Genomic DNA, 14,055 nt, shown 5'->3' with positions numbered 1-14,055 from the left:
ATGAGGGAGGAACCTTCATCAGAGCACTGGGTGGACTTTTTGTTCTTCATCAAAAAGTGCCACGGGATCTTTTAATATCCACCTAAATCACAGAAACAGACTGATGGGGACCTCAGTTTAGTATCTCACCCAAAGGACAGCCATTGCAGCATTACTTCAGTATTGAGCTGATAGGTCTTAGCCTAATTTGTGGGTCTTGAACCCACAACTTTCTGACTTGTGGAAGGTTTCAGCTAAACGAGCCAAGCTCACTGTTAGTGAACTGCATGTCTTTATTTTTAATTTGACATTCTGACTGGGTGATCCTTAAAACTCATACAAATTCCCAACCAAAATTTGCTTCCCTGTTTCATTCGAGCTAAGACATTGTTGTTGCATCATTTTATTCGCTGCCATTGTCAGTCAGAAGTGGAGCATCCCCTTTGCACCATGTAGATATTTTCCCAGCAGCTCAAAGACCTGCTAAGTGGATGGTTCAGCACCTTGTGCACAGCTAACATCTTGCAGGAAAGAAGCCCAGGGAGCAGATTATCATCCATTTCAAGGCTTCTTTTAGGGTATCCCTTAATCAAGTTCTGATTGATGGTATCTGCAAGGCTGTCACATAGAGTAATCTAGTGCTATTGATGCTCTGCAGGAGCCTCCACCCACCTGAATGGAACTACTATAATGGTGTGTATTGGTGATTAACAGAAGAAAAATTAGATTGCTCACCTTTATAGGGTCTTCATTCTTCAGATGATATGAATTCTTCACACATGACAAGCTCACCCAATTATCCCCTCAGTCTGTACAATGGCCTACGTTTTTTTGGTGTTGGAGGTATTATTAATTAGTTAGTTTCAGTTTGGCTTAAGGCCAAATAGTACAGGTTCTGAGATTTTATGGGATGCTGGAGTAGGAGAAGTTAATGCGGTGCTACCTCTCTGCAATGTCATGACGTTGGCCCAGATTTTGCTGCAATGGCAAGATCGGCGTCGTACAGCGTAAATCATGGTGTCGAACGCACAGATCTCGCTGTTGCTAACTTGCTCTGAATTTTACTGATTTTCTAATTAGAATACGCTGCATTGAGCATAGCAGCGAATCAGGCACTTAGCGTATCTAAGAGCTGAAGTGATGATACGTTCACTATACGGAGCCATGGGAGGGTTTGAATAAGTGGAAGTGTAAAATTTTAAATAAACTTTAATCTACAATCGAGCTTTGCATTGAACTCTACGGTCCTGCTAAAAATACTCACGAGCCCATGACAGAAAGATTAAGAAATATAATTGACTCTGCTAAATAAACTAAAAAAGTGACTAAATCAACGAATGAGTAAAAACTGCCTTGGCTCCTTGGTGGTTTGAGGCAAATGAAACGTTCCCAGGATAGTTATCTCAAAATTTATAGCAACAAACTTTCGAGTAATGGCTCAATAACTCCAGGGAATACAGTTTGATTTTTCCGTTTGGAGCAATAAATCACGCTACTGGCAGGTCACTGGCGACATTAATTTTAAATCTTAAATGCCTGCAACGTGAAAACTGGCTTAAATGCAGATAATCATGATTGCCATTGATGGAGACAGAGCTATAATAATTACATTCTAAATGTTTTCAGCGAGGGTAACGACAGAGTGGCTCAAATGCCCCAGGAAAATAGAGTGGCGCCATTAATGGTGTAAGTCACTTAATTTCGTAATTTCCTTTTTTTTGTGCTTTCCGTCCCTGTGATGTAGGTGCACCATTACAATGGTGCAAGTCCCAAAGAAAATCTGGGCCATTATGTCTGTGGTGTTTAACCAAAACCAGTCCAGTTAGGCTTTACTTTTATATGAATGTACGAACAGGAGAAGACGTTCTGGTCCATCCGGCCTGTCTTACACAACAGCAATGCCTTCTGCAATACAATATATACACTCCCCACCTCACCCAAAAGCCATGAAATCTCCTGGGAGAGGTGCAAAAACAGACAAAAACCCAGGCCAATCAGGGGGAAAAAAATCTGGAATATGGTGGCGTGTAGCGGATTCATACCATTTGAAGAGTGAAGCAGACCCTACAAGGAGAGTAATCTTTTAATCCTCCAGTTTACTTTTAACTTAAATTATGTGGGGAATGCAATACAACACTGATGGTAGATTAAGAGGCAAATAAAAGTGAATGGTGATTTGTTGTGGGGAATCAGGGATGGAATTTTCAGATTTTTGGCAGATTTTACAAGTGCACAAATGTGCTTTTTTATTTTTCATTTGAAATATTTATATTTTGTTATTAGACTTCAGTAGCATGCTTATCTCCACATTGTCCTGTAGACATCTAGTGTATAAAAGGGTAATGTATCCCTGGATACAGGTTGTATCTTTACACCCAAGAACAGAAGGTTTAAAATGGGAAACGGCCATTTGACCACTTGATCCTCTCTTCCCTGTCTCTTTTCCGCCCCCCCCAATCTTTGCAGCTTCTTTCTTCAAGCTGCAATATAATACTTTTGCCCCAATCCAATTTGAGGGCAGCTAGTTAGTAGGCCATAAAGAGATTAAGTAGGTTGGCTAATAACTAGTGTAAATTCACAGTGCTGCTATGCTCAGTAGGTTAATTTAAGAAAAAGTTCACATGTTCTAATAGCTTTTTTAGTTGAGTGTTTTATAACCTGCTTCATTTGTTGATCATCTCGCTCTAATTGAAGTGTTTTTAATGTCCATCCATTTCCCTTCTTCAAAATCTTTTCCATATCTGTAGCTGATAACCGAACCAAAAAGAGAATTACACACCGTGAAAGGAAGCAGGATTTCTCAGCCTTCAAACCAACAGATAGTGAGATGAAGGTGAAGATTTCGCCGCAGCTACTATTAGCAACACATCGTTTCCTAGCAACAGGCAAGTTTATGTCATCAAATGCAAAAAAAAATTGGAGTGAACACTGGTAATTCTGGTATTCATTCTAATCATGAATTCTTTTCTCTCTCTTGCTTCAATAACAATTGTGTTGACCCCAAATAATCTAGCGCTTCTTCCTACACCCTCCGCAAACTCCACCGTGTGCAAAATTCTCCCATACTGATGCTGTTCTGTTCCTACTCGCACAGCAACACTGTTCTCGTTGATCTGCAATGGCTCCTTCCCCCCCCCCCACCAACACATTCAGTTCTCTTCCTCATCTTTAACTGGCCTCACCCTCTGACTCCGGGCTTTCGTGCATTCCCCTTCCATTCTTGACATTGGCTGCCTGGATCATACACTTTGCGGTTTCCTCCCTAAACCTCCACTTATTCACCTCCCTGTTTTCCTTTTAACAACCTATTAAAACCCATCTCTTCAACCTACACCTCCTAACCATCCCCTTCCTGGCTCAGAGTTCAAGTTCCTTACACCTGTTTGTGACAAGCCTTGGGATGTTCTTTACGTTAAAGGCACTTTACAAATGCAATTGTTATTGTTGCAATCCAAAAGTGACAACGTGATAGAACTTGTAAATAACAGTTACAACAAGGCTTGATGCCAATTTTTCACAAATTTTGATTGTCCATTAAATGCTGTACCTAGGATATTGAGGATTAATTTGAAAACTGACTTTGTTCTTGGTTCCTAGGAGTTGGGATTGTTCTTTTCCCCTGACTTGTAATGTACATTACAGCTGCCATTTAAAATGCACAGTTTGTGGCGCGAATTTTTGTACCTCATCAAGGTGAGGATTATCTTCGTTGGGAAAATAGATTACTACTATTTATAGTCTATCATTGCAAACGCTCCCACCCAAGGTATAGCACAAAGCAAATTGCAGTGTTTGCTGTATTTCTGACAGCCATCCAAAAAATAATATGTCAGTTCTAGGGAAGCAGTTGAAGCTGATGTTGTGCGTAAGAATCCAATGCATGATAATCCAGAGAACTTAAATTCAAAAAATTACCACCATGGCAGTTTGAAAATTTGAATTCAGTTATAAAAATGTTTTTTTTTTATATAATAAAAAGCTGGCATCAGTAAAAGTGACCTTGAAGCAAAACCCAACTGGTTCACTAATGTCCTTTAAGGAAGGAGACCTGCCGTCCTTATCCAGTCCGGCCTATGTGTGTCTCCAGTCCTGCATCATGGCTGACTGTTAACTGTCCTCTGAAGTAACCTAGCCAGCCATTCAATTGTATCAAACTACTGAATTCCCTACCTAACAGCATTGTGGGAACACCTTCACTGTACGGACTGCAGCGGTTCACGAAGAAAGCCCACCACCACCTCAAGGCAGCTAGAAATGGGTAATAATGCCGGCCTTGCCCGCGAGGCCCACATCCTGAGAATTTTTTTTTTAAAACCACCTTATTTACTTTCTGAAACTTGGAACACCACTTACACAGGTACATATAATATAGCATGACACAAAATAAAGTTTATGTATGCAGTGATACTCTGCTTTATAGGAAGTCAGAGCAACACTTTGTAGGTGGAGTGCAACAAGAGCACAAAACTCTGCACTCTGCTCCAACAATGTAGTTTAACTCCTTACTGCTGCAGATTATTCCCACACAGCAGCAGTATTGCACTGACCTTCACTGTGACTTGAGTGAGGCTGCAAATTTATGGGTAGTTTAGTACTGTTGACTGGATTGAAACTACCCAAACTTATTTCTTGTTGGTACCTTTACAAGCATCAAGAGGAGACTTCCCTTCCCAGACCGCTAGGATGATTGAGCCCAGGTCCCACAGATTTGACAGTGACGTATCCTGTTCTGCCACCCAACTTATATTCAGACATTCATTGATAATGGACAAGAATTCTGTTGGATTAATAATGCGTGCTCTTGGTAGTATTTGACAAGTGTTCTTCAGAAGTGGCTGCATCTATTTAAAAAAAAGTCTGGGAAAAAATTTCCACAGCATTTTTGTGGCAAGTATCTTGCATAACAACAGTCACTGCACTCGAGAATAATTCATTGTGTGAATTGCTTTAACACGTTTCAACATAAGGTGCTGTATATATGCATTTATTATGAGTTTTACTATACTAATGTTTGTGACATACAGTTTCAATTATCTGAAAAGGTCTTATCATGCACACTGCTCCAATCTGTCAGATGCTGGGAAATTGTACTGAAAGAATATAGTTTGACATTTTTCAAATAAAGGTTTGGTTTTGTTCAAACCTGTAGGACTGTATGGTCATTTTTATAATAGCAGCTATAAATTAATTGTCTACTTTTATACAAAGTATTTTCCTTTAACTGGACTATTTAAATAGATCCTTGACATGTTTAATTTTCACACTTTCTTTAAAACTTAGCTTTTCCTTGACTGCTCAGCTAATTTAAGACCATGAGTAGTTGAATTAAACAAACCAAGAAAGTCCCAAGTTTGATCACTGGCCTGTTCTGACCAAGCTAATCTCAGTTAGTGAGGATACGAGTGCTGCAATTGACCTTCTTGCCCTGGGCTAAGGAAAGAAACATTGGCTAGGGTTCCTACACTAATCATCATCCAGCAACAACTGATGTGTGTCTCCGTGTGTGTGGATGTCAAGTGAGGACAGCATCGGACTTGGCTGTGACACCGCCGCAGTTGAATACCTTACCAACACACCTTGTCTCCGTATAGAAATGCATGGGCATTTGGGGGAGGTACTGACTGCCAATTCATACCCATGGATCCATACTCTGCAAAGAATTTGAAATGTTCAGGAGACGAGAAAATTGACAGAAAAAAGGAAGGAACAGAACATTTGTGCCAACTCTTGGTGGAGGGGAATAAACATTGTATTGTACATGCATCAAAAATCACCCTTTACTTAACCAGCACTGCCATTAATGGTTTATTGTGGTATACAGAAATAGATGTTAGATGTCATCCCATGTCCTGTTGCCTATAGCAGCAGAATCTTTTATAATTTGACTCTGAATAAAAGCAATGTCCTTTAAACTGCAATCAAACTTTCCCTAGCAGAAAATAAGGCACTATTTTCAGAGCAAACTTTTATTGATTGGGTTGCCTGATTCTCTACCCCTAGTACAGTGACAGTGCTCTATTTTAAAACCATAAGAATTAAATGAGTTCTCATAAAGTAGTATTTGTGTAGCAGGTTCTATGGAATTAAATAATGTGCCTGAACTACATTTTTTCCCCCCAATAGATCAATTTTAAGTCATTTCATAATGGCTAATTTTGTCCCATTTCTAACTTGTGTAACAGTAATTGTTGATTGTAATAGAAGGCTTGAGTTGCTTGAAGTTACACTTGTAATGTAATATATTGATATTTTTGTTAATGATTTCAGAAGTGGAGCCATTCAGACCAGCACAGATGTCAGAGAAGATCTTACTGAGGCTGCTCAAACATCCAAATGTTATTCAGGAAATGAAGTTTGATGAGAGAAATAAAAAAGCCCCAGAACATTACCTCTTCCATCGGAACAAACCTGTAGACTATTTTATCCTAGTTTTACAGGTTGGTGTGTTTAGCCCTAATAATTCTGTAGAACCTTAGTATGTTCAAGAAATCCATTCGTACAGATTGCAGATGATGCATTAAATGTGGCTTTATTTATTTGTATAATTTGTTACAGCTGTAGGACCATGATTTCTTAAAATATGAGTTTTCATAGTTTGGGTGACATTGTGTAGGACTTTGTTACATTGAGATGTACAGAATTACAATATAGCAGCTTGTAATCAATATGCTAACTGATGAATTTTGGTAATGCTATCCAGTCTGCCTCCAGTTCAAAGTCATAAAATTAATAATGCCTTCTAACCTAAGTCACAGGGCACTATTTTCATATTCAAATGGGAACAAGAGACTCTATTGGTAAGAATTGTTTAAGAAGAGAATCCACAGATTTGTATATTGGTATAAATGGATATCACTCTGAGTTACTGGGATTCAGATGTTGAACATAATTTGCTCAAAGCTTCTGAGTTCGTTCTGATCCCTATTTTGAATGACCAACTTCTAATTCACTAATGAATGCTTTATCTTCTTAATTTATTCAACATAAAATATTTTTACAGTCAACTGGAGTTTATTTTTCTGTAAAGCAACAGTAAAAATGCTGTAATTGCCTTTAGGGTGAAAGTTTCATTGTATTCCTCTCATCAATGAATATGTCAGTTTCCCAAGTTAGTTACTGCATTCCCTGACAGAGAAGGACACTAACTAGATTCCGTATTTGGCTTTGCAGATACCTGAATTTATATTCTCTAAAGCTTGCAGTATTATTATGAGACAGACTGCCATATACACCAAAGAATATATTGTTCCACATATGTTGTCATTTCTTTCTTCAAATGCCATGCCAACATCAAATGATCACAGCTGGTCAAAATACATCCATTTCTAAATAGTTCCAAAACGGCAATATTCATACGATTTTTTTTTGCATGTATTGAGAAAACAAAGCGAGGGGGCAAGAATGATAAATGTTCTGAATGATTTGCCAGCAAGATAACAAAGGAAAAATAATGGGATTATTCAAAATACTGCTGTATGCTAAGATAGGAAAGTTGGGATGTTAGAGGAATGAGGTTCAATGGGATAAATGGCTTGCACATCCCTGATTTTTCTTATGTTACGTTTAGTATCAGATTTTAGGTGGGCTGATTTAGTCATAATGTCCCTTTTTTCAGTTTAATATTTGAAGTTAGTGCGGTTAAGTGCCTAAATTTTACTTTATTTTAAATAAGCTTTATTTTAGAAGGTAAATCTGGAAAATTACTTTAAACTAAATTGCAGGAGTAGAACAAAGGTTCAAACTATAAAAAGGCATATTTAGGACCATTACCAGGAAGTTATTCACACAAAGAATGATCATTACATGGAATGGACTCCCATATAGAGTGATGGAGGTAATAGAATTGTTCAAGAAACAATTGGATGCTGCAGTGGGGGAACTGCAGAGTCTTTCTGGATGGATGAACTAAGAATTGCCTTCCTCATCCATAATTATCTTGTGATTTTGTGAAATAGAATGCTAGGATTTAGAGGCTTAAATCAAATTGAGCTTTGGATGTTCTGGTTAGATTGAAGATAATGTTAGTTTCATTGTATGATGCAGGCTAGCGTGTTCGCAGGGCTACGGAACAAGTCTGCTGTTTTATCCTTCTGGAGAGTCACTGGTTGAATATCTGAACCCTGATCTGAAAGTGACTAATTTGGTCTAGCTATCAAACAAAGCTTGTAACCACCTTCATGGCTGGTTTTTTTGGTTTATTAACGTTGAAATATATTTCATTATTACCGTCTCTTTTCTGCCCAGCAGAAGGGACTAAACCAGAGAACCACAACAGAATTTAACTTGGGGGCCAGCAAGCACTCTTGTTTGGAGCCACTTTATGTATTTGTATTTAGAAGGAAATGAAATTTATCCATTGCATTTTGTTACCAACAAACACCGAAGAGGTTTTCCCTCTGTAGTTTTCATTAAAAATCCTGATTAAAATCTCACATACATCCAACACTTTGATTTAGATAGTACATTTTTTTTAAATGTAGAGCAGCTTGTTCTTTAATTTAATTGTTCAAAGAAGTTATTAAATTGCCAGTTAATATATTTTAGTTGCATTATAGTGGGTGTGTCTAAAATTTCAAACTTAAGAACCAGAAAAATAAATTATACACTAGCAAGAAGTGCACAGTTTTAAATGTAGATCATTGATATTCTGACTGTAACTACAACTGGTACCAATATATCATGCAAAGAGTTATGAAACATAGCCCACCAATATGACTTTTGACACGGGGCATTCTCTCTGTCTGTCTCTCGGTTTTGGTCTGTCTGTCGATCAGTCTCTCTCCCACACGTAAACATGCATTCCTCTTCTCTCCATTTCTCTCTTTTAAAAGTTCACCAATATTCCATATTATACCTCAGTTGTGAATGACAGTCATTAGAAACTTGGTTTACTATAATGTGGGTTTACTATAGGTAATACAGAGACGCAACAAAAAGAACTAGTGCTGTAACAATGTATTTAATTTAAAGCAGGAATTTGCATTGTACACGGGTATAATTCTTTTAAAATCCCTGTAATGTACCATTTTATGTTTAGTTAAAGTAGTCCTTTTATTGAATGAGGAGCTAATCTTGATTATTTTAAATCAATGTAGGAATGGCATTTCCTCAATTAAAAATTCACCGAAAGGAGCAAATTATTCACACGAGAAATAAAAGCTAACAAAGAGAAAGCTTAATCTAATCTTTCCTCGCCTGTATCCACAACATTGTGCCCTCAATACTAATTTGGTTTAGATCAGAGTGAAAGTATCTATTACCTCATAAATCAATGCCCTATTCTTCAAGGGAAGTTTTACAAACGGATTAGAAATGCATTTTGGAGTGAGAAGACAGTGTTGTTTGGAGGACTGGTTTGTTGTAAAGAATACAAAAGTAGGACATGGCTTTCATTGAATTTCTAAAAATCCTTACCTCCTCCCTTCAGTAATACTGCCAATATGTTTCCAAAAGCATATACAGAATTAATTTCTGTACAGGACAATAGTACATTGCAGGTTTGTGCCCGTGGTAGCGGCCATGCCGCTCCCCTTCTGCTTCTTTGCAAGACTCTAGACCAGTTTATTGCTTAAGAGCCAAGTGTGCGTGGCAGACCCCGCACAGTATATGGTGCACATCCAGGCTAAAATTAGTTAGCTTACGTTGCAATCCATTCAAAATATATTTATTGGCCAATTCAGAACAGAAGTAGTATGTCTATTATTGTGGCTGATTACTTTCTAAATGCTTTGCATCTGTCATATCAGGATTTAATGTGTGGACAGTGACTAAACGAAGCATTAAAAGAACTACTGTGACTCGAGATGATAGTTGACCACACAGACACATTACTCTTATACGTGCATAGCATGCTTCTGTCGCACATTGTTGCAGATGTTAGGGTACAGTAGCATAGTGGTTATATTACTGGACTAGTAATCCAAGAGGGATGGACTAATAATCAAATCCCACAATGGCAGTTTGAGAATTTGAATTCAGTTTAAAAATAAAAAAAATTAAAAGCTGGTATCAGTTTTTTAAAAAAAAGTGACCATGAAGCTATCAGATTGTTGTAAAAACCCAACTGGTTCAATGTCATTTAGGGAAGGAAACCTGCCATCCTTACCCAATCTGCCCTGCAAGTGACTCCAGCCCTGCACAAATGTGGTTAACACTTATATAATATGGTTAATGCTTAACTGCCCTCTAAAATGGCCTAGCAAGGCACTCAGTTCTCAGGGCAACTGGGGATAGGCCATAAGTGCCAGCATGTCCGCATCCCATGAATGAATATTTTTTTTTAATAAAGATTATAAGATTAAATGTAAGAGATTTAGGGCAGAGAGCAGGAGAATGTTTTTACACAGGGTTGTGAGGCTGTAGAATGCACTACATCTCTAGAATTAGCAATTTGAAGCAGAGACCATGAAAACATTTAAGAATAGATGGTCGAAGGAAAGGGGGATGAACGGATATGGGAACAGGGTGGGCACGTGGAATTAGGACGATTGCTTGTGTGGAGGATAAACGTCAACATGGACTAGTTGGGCCTATTTTTATCTTGTAATTTCTATGTAAGCAGTAGATTCTGAAACTTAGGCCCCGATATTACCAGGGAGGCGGGTTGGCAGCGGGGGGTCGACTGGGCGCATGGGTCGCGAGTAAATTGAAGCCACTTACCTTGGCTTCTGGGATTCCTGTTGGAAAACTGCGCAGTGGGTGAACTGTGCACCCGCATCACAGGCTGTCAGCTGGAAGAGCCCTATTTAAAGGGGCAGTCCTCCAATGCTGCTCCTGCAGCAAACAGCCAAAATGACAGCATGGAGCAGCCCAGGGGAAAGGCTGCTCCCAGGTTTAATGATGCCTCACTCCAGGTCTTACTGGATGGGGTGAGGAGGAGGATGGAGATCTTCTACCTGGCAGATGGGAGGAAGTGGCCTGCCTCTGCCACCAAGATGGCCTGGCTCGAGGTGGCAGAGGAGGTCAGCAGTACCAGCAACATATCCCGCGCCTGGATATAGTGCAGGAAGCGCTTCAATGACCTAACTAGGTCAGCCAAAGTGAGTACACTTACTCATTTTCCTACATTCCGTCTTCCACATCACTGCCCCCACCCCACAACTCCTTCTGCACTGCAACACTACTCTATCACATCACTCCTCACACCCACTCAAACCTCATCCTCAACTTACCTGCACTTACTCACCTCCGCAGTACCCATCCCACCACTACCACTCAACCCAATCCTCATACAATCTCATGGCTCTGTCTCATACTCACCCTCTGATGCATCTCTTTCACAGTCACCCTCACCCAACCTGCCACTACCTCTGCTGCAGCCACAGGGGATGCATCACGTATGAGTAGTAGGAAGCGTAAGGCAAAGGTTTCGTGAGTACAAATGGGATGCACAAGGGCGTTTGACGGTTTGTCATGTTTTTTATTTATATTTGATTTTAGTTCAACTCACATTAAATATATTGCCACCACTACTGCCACGTCTTGGCCATTCTTGACTGGCTTGTGCAATAAGTCCCTTTCATGAGGTTCTCCATGAACACCCACACTTGATGCCACCCATTGGGTCACCCTACAGTGAGTATATGTGTAGTTGCACGACTATTTTGTGCAGCACTGTGTTGTGGAGCTCCACGTGGCAGAGATGGACGGCATGCCTGGCGAGGCTGGTGATTTTGCTCGTCCTCGGATGAAGTGATGAATGCAGCCATGGCACCCCCCCAACCTGACTGTGTGAGTTTGAAGGGGTCCGCAAAGTAGGTAAATGTGTTTGCACAGCAGAGTTTAGGAGATAAATTAATAATTTTGAGTGGAAAGACAAAGGTGTTGCAGCCAAAACTTTGTCTGAAGTGACAGAGTGCCCTACTGCAATATATGAGGTAATCCCCCCAACTGTCAAAAAATCCTTTGCATCTCCCACTGGCTGCTGACTGAAACACGTCTGCTTCAACAGGGAGTGTTTCCCACAGCCCGGGAAACACTCTGAGGATCCATGAAAATTGCACCCCTGCCAAAATCTCCTGTCAATGAGGTCTGTCAAGTACCTCGACTAGGTAAGTAAGTATTTAAATTGTCATCCCGCCGGCTTTAATTGCCGGTGGGAGTCCCGCATGCGGGAGCTGCACGCGCACCCAAACACGTCACTGGGGAACCCAGAAGTGGGCGGGTTGGAGCCGGGCTGTGGACCTGCTTCGGGATTCCCTGATTTTACGAGCCCCCCCCCCCCCACCCCCGTCCCCAACGCACCCGCTCGGCCATCCTAAAATCGACCCCATAGTTACTATTGCCCTCTGATTGATTGATTGGCTTCATAAGTTTACAAGTAACTACAGTTATCAAAATTTGTCTACTTGGACACTTCTCCACAGAGAGAAATTAAAAGGACAGGCCAGGTTATCTGCTAAGCATTAAAACTTTGTCCCAGATCCCAACTACCCATCATCAACACCACAGGAAATCTGTTAGTCTTTTAAAAAACTTTTTTGACCCAAATAATTAACAGTTAAAATCTGTAACCCATTTTCTACTTCTCTCTTGGCACCCACTATCCCTTTTGACTTTTAAGATTGCTATTTAGCCAATTGAAAATGCAAACTTGATAGTTAACATTCACTTTTTTTTACATGTCAGAGAGGCTCTACTTCTAGTACACTCATTTCAGATGTTACTCCATCCTGAGAAGTTTTTCAAGTGAACCCAAGATTCTCCTCATCCCCTCCCCACCTTCTTTTCTTGGTAACAAGTGTAGAGGATGAGCCAGGGGGATGATCTGCTCCCAAGACTCTGGGAAAGCTATCCTAGCCTATAGGAGAGACATTTGTTGAGACTCCCACCAAATTATTTTCTTTCCTCCTTTTCAGAAGCACTTGTATGTGACCAAGATCTGTCGCTGTTAATTTCCTTACTTTTGTCTCAATCTTAAGTTGTTTGCCATTCTCCTCCTTCATTGTCTTCCTTCTCCAATAAATGACAATTACATTTATAACCTTCAATGAGGATCAAACATTATGGTGCACATTTGTCTCAATGCTGCATTCTGTTGCATGCCTTCACGTTTCTGGAGATACTAATGATCTGTATTGGTGTGTAAAGTAATGCATTAGTTTTTGCATTTTAATGGCATCAGCATTATAGACCTGTTGTGTTCCTCAGTTCCTCAAACTTGGAAAATAATAAGCTTAGGTCTAGGGATTGAAGCCAGTTTTTCATAATTTCATTCAATACAGGGAGAATAGTAAAAAGTTAAAATTAAAGGCTCTTTATCTGAATGCACAGAGCATTCATAACAAGATAGATAAATTAGTTGCACAAATAGAGATAAATGAGTTTGATCTGATAGCCATTACAGAGACATGGTTGCAAGGTGACCAAGATTGGAAACTAAATATTCCAAGGTATTTGACATTTCGAAAAGACAGGCAGAATGGAAAAGGAGGGGGTGTAGCCCTGATAATAAAGGATGACATAAGGACAGTGGTGAGAAAGGATCTTGGCTCAGAGGATCAGGCAGTAGAATCAATATGGGTGGAAATAAGAAATAACCAGGGGCAGAAAACACTAGTGGGAGTAGTCTGTAGGCCCCCTAATAGTAGCTATAATGTTGGACAGAGTATTAATCAAGAAATAATAGGAGCTTATAACAAGGGTAATGCAATAATCGTGGGGGACTTTAATCTTTATATAGACTGGACAAATCAAATTGGCAAAGGTAGTTTGGAGGATGAGTTCATGGAATGCATTCGAGACAGTTTCCTAGAACAATACGTCATGGGAACAGACTATTTTATATCTTGTCTTGTGTAATGAGACAGGATTGATTAGTAATCTCTCAGTAAAGAATCCTCTGGGGAAGAGTGATCATATGATAGAATTTCACATTGAGTTTGAGAGTGACATACTTAAGTCAAACTAGAGTCTTAAACTTAAATAAAGCCAATTACATAGGTATGAGGAGTGAGTTGGCTAAGGTAGATTGGAAAATTAGATTAAAGGGTATGACTGTAGATAAGCAATGGCAAACATTTGAAGAAATATTTCAATATTCTCAATGAATATACATTCCATTGAGAAATAAAAAGT

At 39.6% G+C, this 14,055-nt stretch overlaps 1 protein-coding gene across 5 annotated transcripts in view; it reads left to right on the top strand.

The window, feature by feature from the left end:
• Positions 1–14,055, top strand: part of LOC137339956 (metal transporter CNNM2-like) — a 190,561-nt gene that overhangs the window by 149,036 nt on the left and 27,470 nt on the right. For 4 of the 5 annotated variants that reach the window (XM_068002062.1, XM_068002061.1, XM_068002064.1 and 1 more), the window contains 2 exons: positions 2,727–2,864; positions 6,247–6,416. In XM_068002062.1, the coding sequence (XP_067858163.1) occupies positions 2,727–2,864; positions 6,247–6,416 (308 nt within the window). Of the gene's footprint in view, positions 1–2,726; positions 2,865–6,246; positions 6,417–11,261; positions 11,344–14,055 lie in introns of those variants that run through there. The other variant, XM_068002065.1, reaches the window with a different exon arrangement.

The sequence above is a fragment of the Heptranchias perlo genome, chromosome 21 (genome assembly GCF_035084215.1).
Source record: "Heptranchias perlo isolate sHepPer1 chromosome 21, sHepPer1.hap1, whole genome shotgun sequence".
Lineage (NCBI taxonomy): Eukaryota > Metazoa > Chordata > Chondrichthyes > Hexanchiformes > Hexanchidae > Heptranchias > Heptranchias perlo.
The sequence above is the reverse complement of the archived record's forward strand: the minus strand, read 5'-3'. Positions and strand labels throughout refer to the sequence as shown.